The sequence below is a fragment of the Arachis hypogaea genome, chromosome 11, assembly GCF_003086295.3.
Source record: "Arachis hypogaea cultivar Tifrunner chromosome 11, arahy.Tifrunner.gnm2.J5K5, whole genome shotgun sequence".
In the NCBI taxonomy this organism is placed as follows: Eukaryota; Viridiplantae; Streptophyta; class Magnoliopsida; order Fabales; family Fabaceae; genus Arachis; species Arachis hypogaea.
This window is the reverse complement of record NC_092046.1, coordinates 142,532,630-142,553,733: the sequence shown is the minus strand read 5'-3', so window position 1 is coordinate 142,553,733 and position 21,104 is coordinate 142,532,630. Positions and strand designations below refer to the sequence as shown.

Genomic DNA, 21,104 nt, shown 5'->3' with positions numbered 1-21,104 from the left:
TGGGTAGTAGCATTTTTAGGGTCTTTAGCAGCCTCCGCAGCTTGAGTAGCATCAGCTGCTCTCTTCTTTTTACACCCTCTCTTAGTATGACCTTTTTGCAAACAGTACCTGCAGGTGAATTGTCGAAGATGTCATTTTATGGCTATACCTGGCTTAGCTTTCTTGCTAGAACTTGTGCCTTCATCGGAGTCCTTCCTCCTCTTTGTTTGAAGGTTCCCTAGCTTCCTCTTGATTGGTGGTGCCAATGGCCTGTTATACTGACTTTGTTCCCAGAAGGCTTGGCCAGGTATAGGATTGATGTGGTACTTGTATGTTTCCTTGTAAGACTCTATGGTTATCAATTTGTGACAAAAATCTTCTGGGTGCTTGTTCATTCAGGCCAGTGCAGCACAAGCATGAATGCATGGAATCCCTACAAGTGCTCATATACAGGTAGCTTAGGTTACAAAAATCATTTATAAGACAAGTGTAAATGGAACAAAGATGATTGGGAAAAACAACCTGTTAACATCCAAAACTGGCAGGTACATAATCTTTTTCCTAAGTCCACCACATGGTTTGTAGGACGCCCATGAACCTCAAACTTCTCATAACTAGTATCTCTAGACCACATAGCATGCCAATTCCTAGACTCCTTCCTCACCTTTTCTAGCCTACTTTTGATTACCGGTGGTAACAGCCCCAGGTGATTGTCCAACTTGACCTTGTTCTCAGCCATATTCCTCATGACAAACATCTTCACCTCTTCTAAAAGAGTAACTATTGGCTTTCCCCTTGCTTCCTTGATCTTTGAATTGAAAATCTCACAAGCGTTGTTGCAAATCGAGTCCAATTTGGAGTTGTGTCTAAACTGTGACCTCGTTCATACCTCCCTGGGCCACTTGTCAAGATACGCCTATGCATCCTCGTTCAGCCTCTTTATCCTTTCCATGTACTCCTAAATGGCAAGAATTGAGAGAGGTGAAAACAGTCCATGTAAACTCACGCCAAAAAAGACCACTGTCCTTACATACCTTAAACTCTTGAAATGTAGTTGCTCGTGCACACTCCCATAATAGTCCCCTCAGCTCCAAGTCCTTCCACTACTTGTTGAAATTTCGCCACAGATGCCAGACACAGAAACGATGACTCACATCAGGCATCATCGCTTTTATGGCAGGTAGTAATCCCTGAAGGCAGCAAAGATCATGTCACAGAAACAAAGACAACAATAGTTGGTCACCATAATAGTCCCTAAGTTTGATAATCGTTCACCATAATAGTCCCTAAGTTTACCACTCTTCACCATAAAAGTCCTTAACTTTCATAATCATTCACTATAATAGTCCCTGAATTGCACCATTCAGAATCTATCTAACTTGTAACAGACAGCATACCACACAAGTATAGTAACTAATCAAACAATAACAGAGGTATCATCAATAACAGAATTTTACTGCACTTTATGTACTAAACCAATTGAACACAGTTTTATACAATACATTTTAACGTGAGATTATAAAGGTCATGCTAGGAGATTACCTTTTGCATGTCAGAGATAAAGTTCCACCCATGAGTCTCATAGTCTCCAAGGTCTTCATGTAGCAACTCTAGGAACCACTTCTAGTTCTCAAAGTTCTCCACTTCCACAACTGCCCACGCAATAACGTATATAGATGATTAGCATCTTGTCCAACAGCCGAAAGAATTTGCCCCCGAATACAATTTTCAAAAAGGCCCCATCAAGTCCAATTAATGGACGATAGCCAGCCCTGAAACCTGATTTGCACCCACTCAAGCAGACATACATCCTCTCAAATATGACCTCATTACTAGGCTGTGGCTTTGTGCAAATCTAAATTGTGGATCCCGGGTTGGTCTTCAACAGGGTTTCACCATAGTCCCTAAGCATGGCATATTGCTCCTTCGCATCCCCATAAACTACATTCCTAGCATCACACAGTGCCTGTGATATAGAATTCTTATTGAGCGATAAGTCGTATTTTGTCTTGAAATAAGTTGTAGCCTCACAGTTCCTAAAATTGGGATTTCCTTAGTTTTTTCACCAACTTACCTGCAACCCAATTTCTATTTGTTGCCTTGTTCCTATTCTCTCTTGGACAGGTGTGATCATTTAAGAATGTCTCCACTTGCCAGCAACTGTCTTTGTGGTCCCTTGATGCGTACACAACCCATTTGTAATCCTTCACCTTACATACTGCCCTTACCCTTTTGCTATCGTTCTTCCTGAACCTCATTCGTCTCCCTTCTTGTATAGTAAACTCCCTTACTGCCTCCTTGAACTCCCACTTAGTATTGAATTTCATGCCGACTTCCAAATGCAATTCTCCGAACCTAGCACCATGCCTAAACACCGGAAATACCTCATCTGAACTTTCTTCTCCAATTAGCCCATCCTCTGAATTAGGTGGTATTTTCATCTCCAAAGAGTTCTATGAATTGGCACCATCCGATTCTGACCCCGGATCAAAAGCGTCATCATTATCAGCCTTTCCCCCTCCCTCCACAAATCCCATGTCCACATCTTCATTAGAAATGTCTTGCACAAATTCATCATTATCAACACAAACCTTGGCCTTCCCTTTTTCCTTTACACTCTCTGCCTGGACCTTCTTTCTTGCACTGGGTTTTTCGACTTTCTTCTTGTGTGAAGGAATGTTATATCCGATGCCCGATTCACCTGAACTATCATTCGGCTCTTGTGGCTTATACACCTCGTCCTCAGCACTCTCGTAGCTGTCATGAGAGCCTGAGTCAGAGGATAGAACAACATGGTCACCTCCATTTCTCTTTGCTTTTGAAAAACCTTTCCCTGAAGGCCTCAGACAGTATCTCCTAGACCTAGTGACTTTGTTTTGTGTGGGTATGGGTTTAGGTTTGGAAACTGTCTTAGGCTTAGGCTTTGACTTAGGCTTAGGCTTGGACTCCATTTTTGAATTCATATTGGTATTCTTCGGTAATGCCTCTTTAGCTTGGGGCTTGTATGTTACTATACTCAAACTCATCGGAGGGTCCTTCTCGGTAGTAGTTTTCAGAGGGGGGTTTTTCACAGTACTGGCATTCGACTCAGCTTGCTCTCCAAGATCCCTCACTTGGTCATCAACATGCACAATAACATCCTGCCCTTGTAGTATCTCAGGTTTTGAAATACCATGTTCAATGTAGACATCAACTACCCCATTGTTCTTTCCACCCTGAGAACACATCTCCCTCAACTCGTTATCAGTGTCTAAACGCCTCAAACCCACTTCCAGACTCATCCCTGGCACTGCCACCAGACCTCCTTCATCGTCTCATAGCCTAGCTCTTTGAAGTAATTTCTCAGGTAGAATACATCCAACCTGTCCACATCCAGATTACCCAAACAGTGCTTATTGTCAGGATAATATGTCCATCTCCCATCTTTACTCTTCTCAAAATTTTCTCCATGATGAAACATTATGTCTAACACTTCGACATCCATCTGCAACATAACAGAGAAAAAAATAAATTTAACACGCATGAAACACAAAAACAACAAATAACACCCACATTATACACCATCAGAGATTGCCCCCTATTCTATTGAAAAGAAACAGAGCATCCATTATCGGTTGGAACATATGAACAAGTAAAACCCTAACAACATGTGAATTCCAACAAATTCTGGATGCATCATATACGAGTAACTTTAACAATCGCCCGTCTGAGGAATGAAAAATGATCCAAAAAATTTTTAAAAAAATTATTATCTTGAAGCTCTGTTAAACGGTTCCTCAGTCGTTGCTTCAATGGCTTCCCACAAACCTTCCCCCAAGTTTAGTGCAACAATGGTAAGAAAGCAGCGAGCAAGCAGCAGTGTCCTAGGCTATTGCCACTGTCTCTGGTTATGGAGGAGGAGACCAAGCGTTGAGAGAGATGAGAAAAATATGAAGAAGACATAACGAATGCCAAACACTTTACCCAAGCAACCATTACATTCACTGTGATCAAAACGGCGACGTTTGGGCTTTCATACATTTTTCCATGAAACGACGTCGTTTTAGATGTCCAATGTGGCAGTGGGTGTGCCACATAAGCAAGGTCGTCGCTGAGTCAAGCCGGAATTCCACCCAAGGACCATTATGTTGCCCGGAGTGCAATCTGGAGGACATAAATAGTGCAATTGGAATCTCAGGGGCTAAATCGATGCACGGACTGAATCTGAGGGACCACTATGGGGATTTAGTCATAATAGATCCTTTTAGAACTTAGAACCGGTAGTGTCCAACTGAATTACCATAATTGTTTTCATCTTTTGAATAATCCAGTGGATTCGTTGTTACGTCGCATTTGCTAACATGCAAGCACAATTTGGCTATTTTTTATTTGTTATGGAAGTAAAAGTAGTGATATACCATAATATTGTAATTTTTGGTGTTTTTCAAAATTGTGGAAAGTACACAAATCGGAGGGTCTGATTTCTGTACCTCAAAATTTTTAATTTTTTTAACACAAATCGGACGGTCCGATTTGTGTACCTCTAATAAATCGGACGATCCGATTTCTACTTTTCTAATTATACGGCTCCACATTTGAGAATAACACCCCAACAATTCACATTTTAAAAAAACACCATTACTACTCCAATATTAAAAATAAAAAGTTCGCACAATATCCATAACTGTTTTTTTTCTTATACTGCATTTCCATAACTGTTGAAACTAACTATTTGTACTTACCATTCCAGGTTTAGCCTAAATTTGCTCCCCAAGACCCCAACTGTGTCTGTGTGGGAATTTTATTCAGCATTATCTTATTTTATTTATTTATTTATTTATATAATATAAAAAACTGGCTCATTTTTTTCCATATAAAAATATTATTAGTGTTTTCATAGAAATGGAGACATTTGGTATATTTACAGAATAGTGGACATGTTAGTTGGATAGTTACAACACGTGGAGGGTATGCTGACGTAGTACGTGCGGGCGTGCTGTCAATACGTGGAGGGCATGCTGACTCAGCATGTGGAGACATGATGATGATGTGTCGCTCTCTCCTTCGATGGCAATGCAACACGTGATTTGCGTGTTGAGTGCTCTCCCTATACAAGGCAAAGTTCAGTACCATTTCATTGCAAAGAGGAGAGTTGTTTGAGTATGTTTCTAGTGTGATGGAAGGTACCGCAAATTTGATGGTGTATAACAACGGTGAAATTATACGAAATACTCATAAAGGAGTGAGCTTTGCGTGTGAAAATCCATTTTTTTGTGGTTTCATGCACCGTGACGTTCATGGAGTTTCAGAACAGTCTCTGTCAAAGCATGGAGAATGATATGTTGAGGAGAGTGCGCAGTATTCTGTACTAGAATCCCATTATAGTTTTTGGTGGTCTAATATAGTTTGATATTATGCCGATCATTGACGAAGCGAGTATGTATAATATGTTCCATATTCACTGGTAGACTCAGGTGCGACAACCAAAAATTGAGCTGTATGTTGAGTTTGAAAATGTAGAGGAAGATAGGATTCAAAATGATTCAGATATAGAGGATGATAGAGCTGAAGTGTATGAAGGAATGAACAATGATAGCGAAGAGGACTTCGAAACTACTTATGAAGTCGGCGACAAAGATGAGGATGGTGATGTAGGAAGTGAGGCAGCAGTAGAAAATGTAGTGGTTCTTCCTGCAGTTAGTCAACCGATGGACATTTCACCTTTTATGCGTAACTTGGATCTTGATGCCATACATGCACTGGAATTCTCCGAATATGCAAACATAGGTACGTGATGATTGAATAATACGTTTTTAATTTATATTTTTGATGGATCAATGAGTGACAATTTCTATTTTGTGTAGGTGTTGCTGATCTTGAGGACGGGGAGTTCAGGATCGGAATAGAAGTTACACTATCTCTAGAGGAGTCAACTACAATATGTATAAGTTTGAGCCACAGACGTTCTATGCAAAATGCAAGACGTATGGGCGTGGGTGCGACTGGCTTATCCGAGCTAGCTTGATACGAAAAAAAGGTTGTTGAGAGATACACAGATATAACGGTAGGCACACGTGCACCATGGAAACGATTTTACAGGATCATTTCAAGTTAGACTCGGACACAGTTGTTGAGGTTATAAGGCCATTGATTGAGACCGACCTGTCTATCAAGGTGAAATCTATAATTGCAGAAGTCCAGTTAAGGTTCAACTACACCATTAGTTACCGAAAAGCTTGGTTGGCAAAGCAGAAGTCCATAGCCAAAGTTTTCTTTGGATGGAAAGATTCTTACCAAGCTTTAACATGGTGGTTCTCGATCATGGTTCGGAAAATGCCTGGCTCAATTGTCCAAATAGAAACACAACTCTTGTACAACGGGAGTGAGGAGGCAAACAGTGTCAGGATACTTCACCGCGTATTTGGAGTTTCAATCCACGTATTAGAGCGTTCAAGCATTGCAAGTCTTTGGTTCAGGTTGACGGGACACTCCTTTATGAAAAATACAAAGGTACACTTTTGGTTGCTATTGCACAAGATGGGAAGCAAATATTATGTCTATCGCTTTTACCCTCGAGGAGGGGGAGACCGCTGATGCGTGACACTTTTTTCTCAGTAATTTATGAAAACACGTTAGAAGAGACGGCGTGAGTATAATCTCAGACCGACATAAGTCAATCCGAGCAATAGTAAATCATTTTGGAGGTGATTGACAACCTCCAAGAGCATGGTGGATGTTTGTATTAAGCACATCGGTAGCAACTTCTTAAGGGCATTCAAAGTTTCACACTTGCAAAAACTTGTTGTCAACATAGGGTATTCAAGGACGGTGGATGAGTACATCAACTATAAGAAGTTGCAAAAGCGAGGCGAGGCATATGCCCGGTGGTGCGATGCCATTGGACTTAGAAACTGGGTATTGGCATTTGACGAGGAACATCGATGGGCCACATGATGATGAACTTTGTCGAGTGTATTAATTCAATGCTGAAGGGTGCCTGAAACCTCCTTGCGTTGGCGCTCATCCAAGCAACATATTATTGGTTAAACGAGTTATTTATGCAGAAGAGTGACGAGGCTCACGATCGCAAGCATGCTAGATTTACTTATTATGTATTTTCACAACAACAGATAGAAGCAAACATGCAACGTGTTAGAAATATAGTTGTGCACCGGTTTGTTAAACGAAATGAGGTGTTTGAGGTGCATGAAATGCCTAATGGAAAGGTCTTGGGAGTTGATCTTGCACGGCGATCGTGTGACTGTCGGCACTTTCAGGTGGAATGACTTCCATGTCGCCATGTTATTGCTTACTGTGCTAACTAGCGTCTCGATTGGCAACTGTATGTGAATGATGTGTATAAGATGACAGATGTTCATAAGGTCTACAGATTTGAGTTTGTACCATTAAGCGATCTAGAGACATGGCCTACTTATCTGGGACTAACATGGGTCACTAATCTTGCCTTGTGGTGAACGTCGAAAGGTCGTCCCAAATTGACCTGATACCTGAATGAAATGGATTCATGAGAAATGTGTGGTCCTCGGATATGCTGTCTCTGTGGTATACAGGGTCATAGTCGAGGTCGATGTCCTCAGCGTGTTGGACCGAGTGGAGTTGGTGATGATGATAGCCCCTAGATCTTTGTTGGTCGTGTTTGTATGTTTAGGTTAATTTTGTCAATTAATGTTTTTTAGGTTCGTTGTGTTTGTAGTTTCAAGTTAATTTTATAATTTAATGTCTGTGTGGGTTGTTGTGTTTGTATTATTAAGTTAGATGTTAACTTATGTGAGTTATTATAGTTGACAGCTTCTGAGATGATGATTTCAAATTTGATACAATAACCTTACAAAAAATTAATTAAAAATTACATTAACTTAATTCTAAAACCATAATTTACAGTTCAATAAGGTAAACTTACAAAAAATTAATTAAAAATTACATTAAACATAATTACTAAATGCCTGGTTAATTCTTTCCAAGCATCCAATTAAGTCCCTTGCCCATCGTGCCCTGACCAAACTGCGACGGAGTAAATTTATTAGGTGGATTTCTTTCCGTCCGTAGGTTATATGGATGACTCCGAACTGAATCATTGACATTCGAAGTGGCTGACCCACCTGCCTCTGCCGGCGCAGATGTACCGGAGGTGTACTCCTCAACAACCTCATGCTAAAAAAAGCTCGGCCCAGTATTTGGTAGATTGAGACAAGTAGTATCGAATACCATATGCGGAGCGATGAAAGCACTCTGACAAGAATCACATGACGCCCGCCCTGAAGTGTAATCAAAAGCAGACTCCTATCAACCAGACTTTGGTGGTGAAAGGATAGTACTTAAAATCTGAAAAATGACCCACATCAACATCAATCTATTGCTATATATGATCATCCTCATCCCCATCCCCATCAATAGGAATCTGCGATGGGATCGACGGAAAGTCAACCAATTGCTGTCTGGGCTAAATGTGTTATGTGGGCTAAATCTGCTGGCTGGACTGAACCTGACGAATGTGTTGACTATACCCACTGAGCTGACTATGCTGACTGCGATGGCTGTGATGGCTGGGCTTGCTGTGGTCACTGGACTGATCGTGGTGGCTATGCTGACTGTGACAGCTGCAACGGCTGGGCTCGCCGTGGTCACTAGACTGGCTGTGGTGGCTGTGCTGACTGTGATGGCTACGACGGCTGGGCTCGCCGTGGTCACTGGATTGGCCGTGGTATCTGTGCTGACTGTGTTGACTGTGGTCTAGTTGCTGTAGGAGATAATAAGAAAACGGTTCAAATACTGCATACTGAGGTGGTCCCTGAGGTGCTGGTGGCTAAGGCGAATACTGAGGAACTTGCTCCGACAATCTCAGCAGATGCCCGAACAAACCCACGTACCAATCACGGTACTCAACCGACAGTCTAAAGTTCCATGTCGGAAGGAGGTGCAGATCCTGCAACTGAGTGTTACGACGGTTGTCCCATTTCGCTATCCAACCCGCATGTAAAACTCTCTAGTCATGAAGCTGCACTCCGTGAAGAGTGATGCAATGTTCTTCTGGTAGAATGATTTGTGCTAGCTCCAAGACGGGTTGTGGATACCCGAACTGACACATCACTCGGTTCGCAGGGTGTCATTTGACAAACTCGAATGACAATAACGGAGCAACAGTATTACACACCTCAAGGTGTCCATGTAACTCGTTGGGTATGATTAATCTTTCGTACAGCTGCCAGACAAACTGTAACACATTATTAGAAAATTAGAAATCTTATATTAGTATTGGATATTAGCACACACAAAGCAAAAACATTAACTTCGTCCATGTAGTCTATTTCCTGGCTAAATATCGCTACGGTCTTTGATAACTGCACTATGGATCGTTTGGAATGACTCCACCTGCAACACATAACATTGAAAATATTAAAAAATATGAAGTCAATCAAATATGCATTGTTAATAGAATGCAAAACTAAAATAGGAACTGCTACTTCCGAGAAACTAGTACGTCAGCCGCTGGAAGGTACTACATCGGAACAGGCACAATACACGGCATTCGGCTCCCTTGCCCAAACAAATAAAAGATTAAGAGGGTCATCCATCTTCTTAGTATCATACCATGATGCAGGGTACAGTGCCTTGTAAAGATGCGCGAGACATGCTGCTCCCAATTGTAAGTATGGATCCGCTGAAAATCACATAGCAATGGTAAATATTTCGCGTGGGCATATGCCGCGGATTGTCGAACCCAACAAACAAAAAATCTGGCATCTGGCGTATCTCTAAATAGAGTCCAAAGTGTCAAATGGCTTTGCATCTTTGATACGGTAAACCCATGCCAGCTTTATATAAGATTTGGAGGAACTACTCACAACGGGTTTTCTGCCGAAAATTGCGATGCTCTGGCTCTGCAAGAATTCGCGACTGCTATCTATCCAGCCGCTCACAACCTCTCCATTAATCGGTAGGCCAAATATATGAGTCACGTCTTCTAATGTAACGATAACCTCACCCACCGGTAATACAAAGGTGTGAGCCTCCGACTTTCATTTTTCCACGAGAGCAGATAATAAGGAGTAAAATCCTCTAATCACCCCAATTCTCGAAATGTGGTAGAACCCATTGCTTGTAAGGCATCTTCTACCATCAGAATTTACGTCTTCGTTGGATCAAGTTTACGAATCATAAGATTCTTGTTAAGATGGTACAACAAAAATATATTCATTCGCTAAATATATTTATTAGTTTAAATGAATGAAGCTTATAATAAATAATTATTTATTATACTAATTTACATCAATATAAAATAAAATAAAAATATTGTATTATACTATTTATTTACTAATGTAAATACCTAACTAAAAAATTTATTTATTAATAATTATATTATTTATTACTTTTAATAAACAGACAACAAAATATAATAATTATTATCCTCAAATAATTATTGTAACAAATAATCGAAAAAATTATTTTTTTTCTGATGTTTATATTATTTATTTATTGACGTAAATAAAAAATATCAAAATTTATTAAAATACAATATCAAAATTTTGTTTAATAATAATATTTATTTATTTATTAATATTTAAATTATTTATTAAATCTACTGAAAAATAATTACATTATAACAAAAAATTATATATTCACATTTATAATTTTTTATTGATTAATTACAAATATAAAATAAAATAATATTATACTGAAAAAATAAAAATATTATCCAAAAATAGTTTAATATTTATATTATTTATTAAATTTAATAAATAATACTAAATACAAGTAAAAATAATAATATTAAAATAACAATGTTATATTATCATCATCTAATACTAAAAAATAACATTAATTAAAATAAAAAAATTAAATACATAAAAAATAAAATTTATCAACTTACATAAAATGAATGTTTCAAATAATTGCTAATATATTTTTCGAATACCGTATAATTACAAACCATCTTTAGTTAATACAAATTTATAATTTTTTAAATGTATGAAATCTCTTTTTTTTTTTCAGCACATTTGCTAGCTCTCTTCTTCATATACTTCTCTCCCCAAATCTTACTAACTCTCTTCTTCAGAGACTCCCCTCCCTAAATCCCTATATGAACGAATCAACTTCTTCTCTTTTCCAAATTTTATTGTCATGGAGAGGGTTGAGCTCAATTTAAAGAGTTTTAACCCTGTGTTACTTCTTCTCAGAAAAAAGCTTTGTCTCCTGTATGCAGATATAATTTCAACACATCATCTCCGTGTTGCACAGAATTTCGCAACTTCTCGAAAATGTGTAAGAATCTCTGCGAAAGCTGTATAGAATTACTGAGCAGTACGTCTCCCGTGGTGACCTGGAACCTCCACGTCTTTGACGGTTGATTGGCATCTCTGCTTAGCACATCTTTCGCGTGTTACCAGAAAGCGTCCACGTCGACAAGAAACTCTAGCTCACTCTAACGACTTTGTGCTAACACGCGAAATATTGAGCTCACTCACAAATTTATAAAACACTCCAATTATCAATATTGGACAAAAATGTCATTACACTTTTCATATGAAAAATAAATTCCAAAAAAAAACTCTAACTCATTTTTAATCAGTTCTTATTAAATAAGAGCAATACACTTTTTATTAGTTAAACAAAATTTAATTTATCATTTTCTATATTTTACATGAATATTTTCAATTTAGAATTTATCATCTTGGATTTAATATTTACAATCTTTTATTTTTTATTTTTATATTTAATAACATATTAATTTTTATAAAGCATTGTAATATTTATTTTTTCTGAATCACGTTAGCATTCCTGGGAAGCTCCTTAACTTAATACTTTTCTCTATTTCACATTAATATTCACTTTTTTTTTTAATTCTAATTACAAATTACATCAATAATATTTCTTTTTCTTTTTTTTTGTCGCGTCCAGAATTGCAATAAAATTTCGAAAAAGACACATTTAATGTTTTTTTGTGTTTTTTATTTTTTATTTTTTTGTCTTGGATGCGATAGATTTTACATATTTGGTTTTCGATCAACGATAGGGCTGATAATGAGTAGAATAGGGTAGGGTTTGGACTCTACCCTAACTTTACCCGCGAATTGAGAATTTCTCAACCTTAATCTTACCCGCACCCTAAAGTTCTAAACCCTAAGCTATCCGACTCTACTTGCAGAAAAATAAAAAAATTTCAAACAAATATAAAATTCAACCGTTCCAAATTTCATACATATTAATAAAATAGAAAATAAAAAACTATGTTCAAATTAAAATTAAAAATAACAAAATCTTAAAGAAATCTAACATAAAATTACAAATAATATGATTATCAACTAATTTAGTGGTTATTTCAAATTTTTATAAAAGAAATATTGTGGATTCAACACTCACTTTTTTCACTATATACATGACTTATATATATATATATATATATATTAGGGGTGCGGATATGGTAGGATAGGGTAGAACTCACACCGCATTCTATCCTTCCGCAGTGGGTAGGGTAGACAATCCTACTCGAATAGATTGGTTCGAGTTGGGTATTTACAGATAGGGTATAGATTGCCAGCTTTAGACAACGGTGAATCTGTGTTTTTTATTTTTTTGGCCCGTCAAAGTGAATCTGTGTTTAGAAGATATAAGTAAGATATATGATTGTATAACCTGAACAAATGAAGACATGATCCTGGCCCAACTTAGGCCCAACACTACCCAAACTTCGTATGGCGTAGAAAAACAAGTTCGTTCCAACAGACTAGGGATAATTGGGTGAAGGTCAGCGGTCACTCATATTTTTAGGTAAAGAGATAGATAACGGCATAACGCCATACACACATCACAAACGAATCTCTTTCAAATTTGTGGACAACGGCCGCTGAAGCTGATATTTGAGAAGCCCACTAACCAAACTTGTTTGCCACTTATTTATTTTTCTCTTTATTTATTTGTGTTGTTGACTTGTATCCCTCATCCAATCCATTAAGAACTAAAATTGTTAATAAATTTATTATTGGTTAATAAATTATTTTATGAAAATATCACATTTATATAGATAGACGAATAAATTGATAATTTGATTAAATTAAGGCTCAATTTGGATAAACAGTTTAATTAAATTTCTTTTGAAAAAATAGCTTAAATAATAAATAATTATATTAAGAGTAGCTTATAAATAAGTTATTTTGTTTTTGAATTTTTAGTTCTAAAAGTACTTATTTTATAGAAATGTGATAAAAAAAATAGTAATATTATGAGAAAAGTCATTTTTTTTAATTTTTCTATAAATTTTTAAATAATTTTTAAAAAAATTGTAATTTTTTATTTTAAAAATTATACCAGACATTAATATTATTACTTTTTATAAGTCAAAAACTAAAAAATATTACTTTTAAAACTTTTCAAACGAGCCTAGATTAAATGTTTGTCACTTATTCCACCTTTGTGATTGTGTGAATTAAATATTTACTTTTTATTATTATATTTATTATTAATAGTCTTTGACTTATAGAATTAAAAGATAACTAAACTAAGAAACAAAAATTTATGTCTAATAGACATAACTAAAAATTAGGGGTGCACATGGGTCGGGTGAAGCCGGGTTTGATGTGACCTAGATCCGATCTGAAATATACACCGGGTCTATTTATTAGACCCAAACCCGACCCTAGACCCGATGAAACCAATACACTTTCGGGCCACAATTATACCGGGTGAAAATTGGGTGAAAACCGGGCCGTTAACATTACATTAAAAATATCCAAATTTTCAAGACTCTAACCATTATTTAACATGGTAAAATTCACTTAGAAAAATATAACAAGAACCAACCCTTCTTCAAAATTAAAGCATAACCACAATCAATACTAAAGTATAACCACAATCAATACTAATATTGTCTAATAATACCAAATATTTAAATCAATACAAATAACACAATATTATACATTAGTCTAAAGTCTTATGCATTTTAAACATAAAATATTAACTTATAGTCTTATAATGACTAATAACACAAAATATTAATGTTTACAATACTTAAATTCCACATAAGAATAGTCCTGATCCATCACTAATAACACAAAATATTAATTGTGCATAATGATCGGGCCACTGGGCCGACTTCGGGTGACCCGAGCTATGGCCCGAACCCTACCCGAAATAATGACTGGGTCTATTTTTGAGACCCTTACCCGATTCTAAACCCGATGAAATCACACCAAATTAACCCATAAAGTGTTCGAAAACGGACCGAACTGTGCCTTCGGGTCGGGCCGGGTCATGTGCACCCCACCCCTACTAAAAATTACAACAAAACGCACTAAGTTTTGCTTAGGCAATAACCCATAAAATTCTTTTTCAAAAAAAAGTAAATAGTGTTTTTAATACAAATATGTTATATGTATATTAAAATTAGTTATTAAAATTAATTATTAAAATAAAATATATATTAAAATATAAAATACACATTAAAAATAATTTAATTATATATATATTTATACATAATTTTATGATAATTAATTTTAATGTGTAAATAATATTTTTGTTTTCAATGTATAAATGGATTAGTAAAGTTGGAAAATTATAACTACGGGTAAAATATAAATTTGATAAACTACATTTATCAAGAATGAAAGTAATGACAAGATTTGCCAACAACTATTATGCCTTTCACCAAAATAGGGCTGCATATGTATCGAATAATATCCGCATATTTGTAGTAATTATCCGCATCCGATCCGAATTTTGTGAATATTATCCGAACCGCAGAGCCATCAAATCGGATCAGATCCGATCCGCACTATGGTAGGATCGGATTGCAGATTCGGCAGTGATATCCGCAGATCCGATCCGCAAATCCGCATATCCGCACATCACATATAAATAGCATAGTTTAAGAAAGTAAACTTTAATGTGATATGAATTTTAGTGTGTTATTTTATGAATTTTATGATATTTTGTTTTTAATTTTTTATGTTATACTTTAACATGGAATAATTAAACTTAAATCTTGTGTTATTATTTTATTTTTGTTATTCAAGAAAACTATTATTGATAATATTTTAGGAGTAAATAGGCTTAAATAGATAAAAAAATGAATTTTTTGGATATTATTTTGTAAAAACACCCAAACAGAATCTTAAAATATTTTTTTTGAATTATGCGGATATATCTGATATCCTATCCGATCGGATCGGATCCAACCTAAAAACATGCGGATATCATATCCGATCCGATCCGATGAGTGCAGTACGAATCTGATAAAATTTTAAGCTATATCCGATCCGTGCCCTACACCAAAATAAATAAATAGGCATCATGCCATTATAAAGGTTTCATTCTTAAAATATTTAAATATATGTATTTTTATTTTTATGTAGTCATTAAAATAGATTATCAATTACCATTTTTTATTACTTGATATGCCCAAAAGAGTCCATTTATACAGTAATATAATATAAAAATAGATTTTTATACTAAAATTATTCATTATATATATATTTAATTTTTTTAATATATTTTATATTTATACCCTAATTTTAATATATATATTTAATAAACAAAACATCATAACAAGTAAAAATAATATATGATAATTTTTATTTTTATTAATAATTCATATAATAAAATTAATATTTAAAAATTATTAAATAATTTAATTAATTTAACTAAATTATTATCTAATAATTTTTAACTATTAACTTCACTTATCTTTTGAATAATTGTTTTCAATATAATGAAAAATCATACTTATTCTAAGCCGCAGCATGGCAACGCCGCCGATAATATAATAAACAAAAAAATATTTTCTTCTCATATATATGTAACGAGTTAACGATCAATTTGCCATTCATCTGTCTTAATCATTTTTACTTGCAAAAAACCACACACACACACAGAGCGCCAAAAAGAAAGAGCAAGAGGGAGGTGCAGTGCATAGGCGACGATGGTGGTGCGCGACATAGACGAATTGCCCAAGAACGCTGCCAACTACACAGCGTTGACGCCGCTGTGGTTCCTGGAGAGAGCAGCTCAGGTGCACCCCACCAGAGCCTCCCTCATCCATGGATCCCGTCGCTACACGTGGCAACAGACTTACCACCGTTGCCGTCGATTCGCATCTGCTCTCAACAATCGTTCCATCGGTCTCGGCAACACCGTAAGTATTCTCTTAACTTCAACTTCTTTACTCTCTCTGCATAAACAAACAGGTTGTGAGATTTTCGCTTTTCGCTTTGCTTTAATCGGATTTATATTTTGTCATCTCATTCCGGTAGATTCTTATTTTTAGTGTTCAAGGAATCAATAGTATGTCAATTTGCCGCAATTTTTTATATCAATGTGAGCAATTGGTTAATCTAAATAATAATTGAGACTAATAATTTTTAGCATAAAAAATAGAAAATTAGTTAGTATTGATTAAATATAAGATAAAAATAAGAAAAAAGTATTGATCGAATAATATTTTTCATTTCTTTTTAAATAACATTGTAATAAATTATTTATAAATTAGAGTGAATACTCAATCCGACCACTGACAATTATCTCAAAAGAACTACGAGATTCTTAACAAAAAAATACCCAACCTAACCCCTGAACTTTATTTTTATGGAACTGATTAGTCCTTGTGTTAAAGAAACAACAAAAAAAAAAACACTAATGCAAAAGTTAATCAGTCCCATAGAGCCGAGTTGGTATTTTTTTTGTTAAGAACCTCTTTCGAAGTAATTGTTAGGGCCGTTTATGGTTTTTCTCTATGAATTATAAGTTTCATTTTTAAAATTTGTAACATTTTAGAAAATAAAGTTGATAAAGCGAACAAGTATGCTCTACACATTTATTATCCTTAATGAAAGTTCAACAACTAAGACTTGGAATAATAATCACACTACTCTAAAAGTCCAATGTTTAATGCTAATGGAAGCACTATATAATCCTAATTTACCCGATATTGTTCCATGTTGGTTATAGTGTTTTCTAGCTGGCGTTCCGTTGTCGTGTTTTTTCTTCTTTCGTTGATGATTAATCAATATCAATACTAATGCCAAGTTTAATTTCTTATACCAATGTGAGAGCAGGTTGCTGTTATTGCACCCAACATTCCAGCTCTGTATGAAGCTCATTTTGGAATTCCAATGGCAGGAGCAGTATTGAACCCTGTTAACATTAGGTTGAATGCATCCACCATAGCATTCCTTCTTGGTCATTCCTCCGCATCAGCGGTAATTGTGGATCAAGAGTTCTTTACCTTAGCAGAGGAAGCTTTGAAAATATGGTCTGATAAAACCAAAGGCTTCAAGCCTCCACTTTTAGTTGTGATTGGTGATGAGAACTGTGATCCTAAGCAACTAAGATATGCTAAGGGAAAAGGAGCAATTGAATATGAGGATTTTCTTGAGAGTGGTGACCCTGGATATGCATGGAAACCCCCGGAGGATGAGTGGCAAAGTATTGCATTAGGTTACACTTCTGGTACAACTGCTAGTCCTAAGGGTGTGGTGTTACACCATAGAGGAGCATATCTTATGTCTCTAAGTGGTGCTGTTATTTGGGGAATGAATGAAGGAGCTGTGTATCTTTGGACACTACCTATGTTTCATTGCAATGGTTGGTGCTACACTTGGACCCTTGCTGCTTTATGTGGTACTAACATATGCCTTCGTCAGGTAAACTAATATTCTTTCTGTTTCAAAATATGTGTCGTTTTCCACGAATTTATGTCCTTGAATGTAAATTGCATTCATATATGAGTGAGGGAATGTCTAATGCTTTTATTTGAGTGAGGGAAACAAGATGAAGACTCAAATGCAATTGTCTTCGTGTGAAGTTGATAGCGGAGAACTGTTAAGTAATTTGACAAGTTTGACTAAATTGTTATTTAACTATTTTCAACTATTAACTTCGTATGAAGACAATTGCATGTGAGTTTCTACCGGAAAAAAATGATGTTAACTTGTTACACATGCCTTATTGATTCTAATTTGAGCTTATCACTAATGCTAGTTGAAAATTGTGCCTATGCTGTTTTGCATCTATGATACACATATAGTTATTGTTTTCTTTAAATCTAGCTAATTGAGATTATTGTTATGGATATTGATATCAAATAGTTTTTTTGTGTTTCTTAACCAGGTAGCAGCTAAGGCAGTGTATGAAGCCATTGCCAAGTACAAAGTGACTCATTTTTGTGCAGCACCAGTGGTTCTCAATACAATAGTGAATGCACCACCCGAAGACACCATCCTTCCTCTGCCTCATGTTGTTCATGTTAATACAGCTGGAGCTGCTCCTCCTCCTTCTGTTCTGGCCGCAATGTCCCAAAGAGGATTTCGCGTCACTCACACCTATGGCCTCTCAGAAACCTATGGCCCCTCCACAGTCTGTGCCTGGAAGCCAGAGTGGGAATCGCTTCCCCCCGAAACCCAAGCCAGGCTCAACGCAAGGCAAGGGGTTCGGTACATTGGCTTGGAAAGCCTAGAAGTGGTTAACACAACAACAATGGAACCTGTTCCTGCTGATGGCAAAACCATCGGCGAGATTGTGATGCGTGGCAATGTTGTGATGAAAGGATACTTAAAGAATCCCAAAGCCAATGAAGAGACCTTTGCAAATGGATGGTTTCACTCGGGTGATCTCGCCGTAAAGCACCCAGATGGATACATAGAAATCAAGGACAGATCAAAGGACATAATCATCTCGGGTGCTGAGAATATCAGCAGTGTGGAGATTGAGAATGTTATGTATACACACCCTGCAATTCTTGAGGCATCAGTGGTTGCAAGACCAGATGAGAAATGGGGTGAGTCTCCTTGTGCTTTTGTGACATTGAAGCCAGGAGTGGATGCTAGTAATGAGCAGCGTCTTGTTGAGGATATAATAAAGTTCTGTAGGGCCAAGATGCCTGCTTATTGGGTCCCAAAATCAGTGGTTTTTGGACCCTTACCTAAGACAGCTACTGGGAAGATTCAGAAGCATTTGCTGAGGGCCAAGGCTAAAGAGATGGGACCTGTTAAGATCAGCAAGTTGTAAGTCACATTATAACAGAGATCATGACGAAATAAACGTTCCTATTAGTCCTTGCTTTGTGTTTTCAAGAATGTACTAATTAGTTAAGGTTTCTTTCTCATAATAATTAGTGTACACCTTTTATAAATTAAACTCGTGTAATAATAATAATAATAACAATAATAAATGTAAGTTTATTCAAAATGATAAGTTTAAATTAAGAAGTTATATGTTTAAGTATTGAAAACAATAATTTTTTTATGAACTATATATAATAATGGTTTAGTAATGATCGAGAGTTTTAATTTAATTAACACTCTTGTCCCTACCCCACAGTTGCTTGACTTCTTCAACGATAAATTCCATAATATTTCACGAGGAGAAGAATCAAGAACAAATAAATTGTTTTTCAATAAACGTTGAAGGCATTTCGGCAATGTCGTGTAACAATTAACATCTCGATTCTCGAAGTTCCGGTGTACTGGGGAAATTTTAAAAAATGGAATGACAATTGCGTATTAGATAATCAATCTAGCAAGCTGGCCAAATTACATGGGAGGTACAGGGCACTAGTTTATTGATTAAAAGTTATCCTCTCTGCATACTAGAATTTGCTTGACCATGACCTAGGTATATGCATGGGAAGGGGGCGCCTGGCTGGTGATAACTTAAACAAAAGAAAAAAGAGTTTAAAACTAACTTTTATTGATTAATATTTTTACCAATTTTATTTTAATTATCTCCTAGTCTCATTCTCTTCTCTATTTCTGTTTTCTTAAAAAACAAAATATGGTTAAAAAATATCTTTTTTACATATTAAATATATTAAACAGTTCAAGATTTTTAAAAAATTTACACCATTAAAATATGTCCTTAAGATTTAAAATAACTAAATCCTTACAAAAATAAACAAAAAATGTGGTAGAATTCTTTAAATAAAATTTTACAATCAAACAAAATATTTAATTAAATTTAACAAAGGTGTTATAAATATTTTTTGTTGAGTTAAGTATATAACTAATTTTAAATTGATGATGATAAATATTAATTTATTGGGTTAAATATCCAATTAGTTTTGATCATTTTTTATTAAGTGTTGCAAGCCAAAATTAGAGAAGCAGCAGCCCAAATGGAACGAAACAAAAACAAGATTGTTGATCGGTTCTCTAATTCTAAAAGCCCGAAGAAATAAAACAAAGAAAACAGCTGAGCTGAATGAAAAATATCCAACCCAAGTCTAAGAAGATTCCAGCAAGATGAAGACTTCCAAAGCCAATACTCACATGTTTGTTTCGGTCAGAATCAGAAAGAAAGAGAGAGAGAGCTTCGTTCATCTTGCTCATTCTACCAGAGAAGAAAGAAAGAGAAAGGTAAAATTCAAAAGCAAATGTCTAATCACCCTAATCAAAGCAAGCTAAGCTAAGTCAGAGAATAAATGAGATTTATTTCTATTTGCATGCAATTAAGTTTCTTTACTCCTTCTCCAATTTTTTGCAACTCCAATTTGGGATAGATGGAGAAAGTGTTTTTTGAGAATCACTGCTGTGAATCAAAGGCTAAAATTATTTTTTGGAGACAAAGCACTATCTCAAGGGTTTGGATTTGGTTTACCACTGAACAACTTTTTCTTGTTGATCTGAGGTCTTCGGTCAAGCAAAAGAACATGTTTTGAAATCCCTAATTTGGGGGTTAATTGAAGAAAGTGAGATGTCAAGCATCAGAGGCTCAAGGATCAACGAGTTGACTAAGAAGAAATCCAATCAGCAACTTGGCAAGAGGTACAAAAAGAAAAGGTTTCTCATTTTTGAAAGGAAGGAAAGAGAACCAGAACTTGAGTTTGTTTTGAAGAGCTTCTCTGTGAAGAGTTCATCAACTTTGGACAGTGTTTTCTAAGTTAAAGAAGCATTCCGCCAAGATGAAGAACTTAATCAGAGTCAGTTGAATCCGGTTCAACTTATAGTAATAAAGGCTGTTAATGCATCAATCTCCTTCATGTTTACAATTTGTATTTCATTTTCAATGTATATCTTTCTGTAATTTCTTAGAGAGGTAAAAGGTTGAAAAAGAGAATTCAAGAAAAAGCCTATGAGTGACAAAAGACTGAGTGAAATACTTGAGAGAAAAGCTTAGAGTGATTTCAAATTTTTTTAGGTTGT

At 35.8% G+C, this 21,104-nt stretch overlaps 1 protein-coding gene across 1 annotated transcript; it reads left to right on the top strand.

The window, feature by feature from the left end:
* The first annotated feature begins 15,721 nt into the window (after positions 1-15,721).
* LOC112723147 (acetate--CoA ligase CCL3) lies at positions 15,722-19,152 on the top strand. The gene is made up of 3 exons (XM_025774396.3): positions 15,722-16,102; positions 17,022-17,609; positions 18,076-19,152. The coding sequence occupies exons 1-3, from the start codon at positions 15,890-15,892 to the stop codon at positions 18,970-18,972; spliced, it is 1,698 nt and encodes a 565-aa protein (XP_025630181.1). The 5' UTR covers positions 15,722-15,889; the 3' UTR covers positions 18,973-19,152.
* Positions 19,153-21,104: the final 1,952 nt, after the last annotated feature.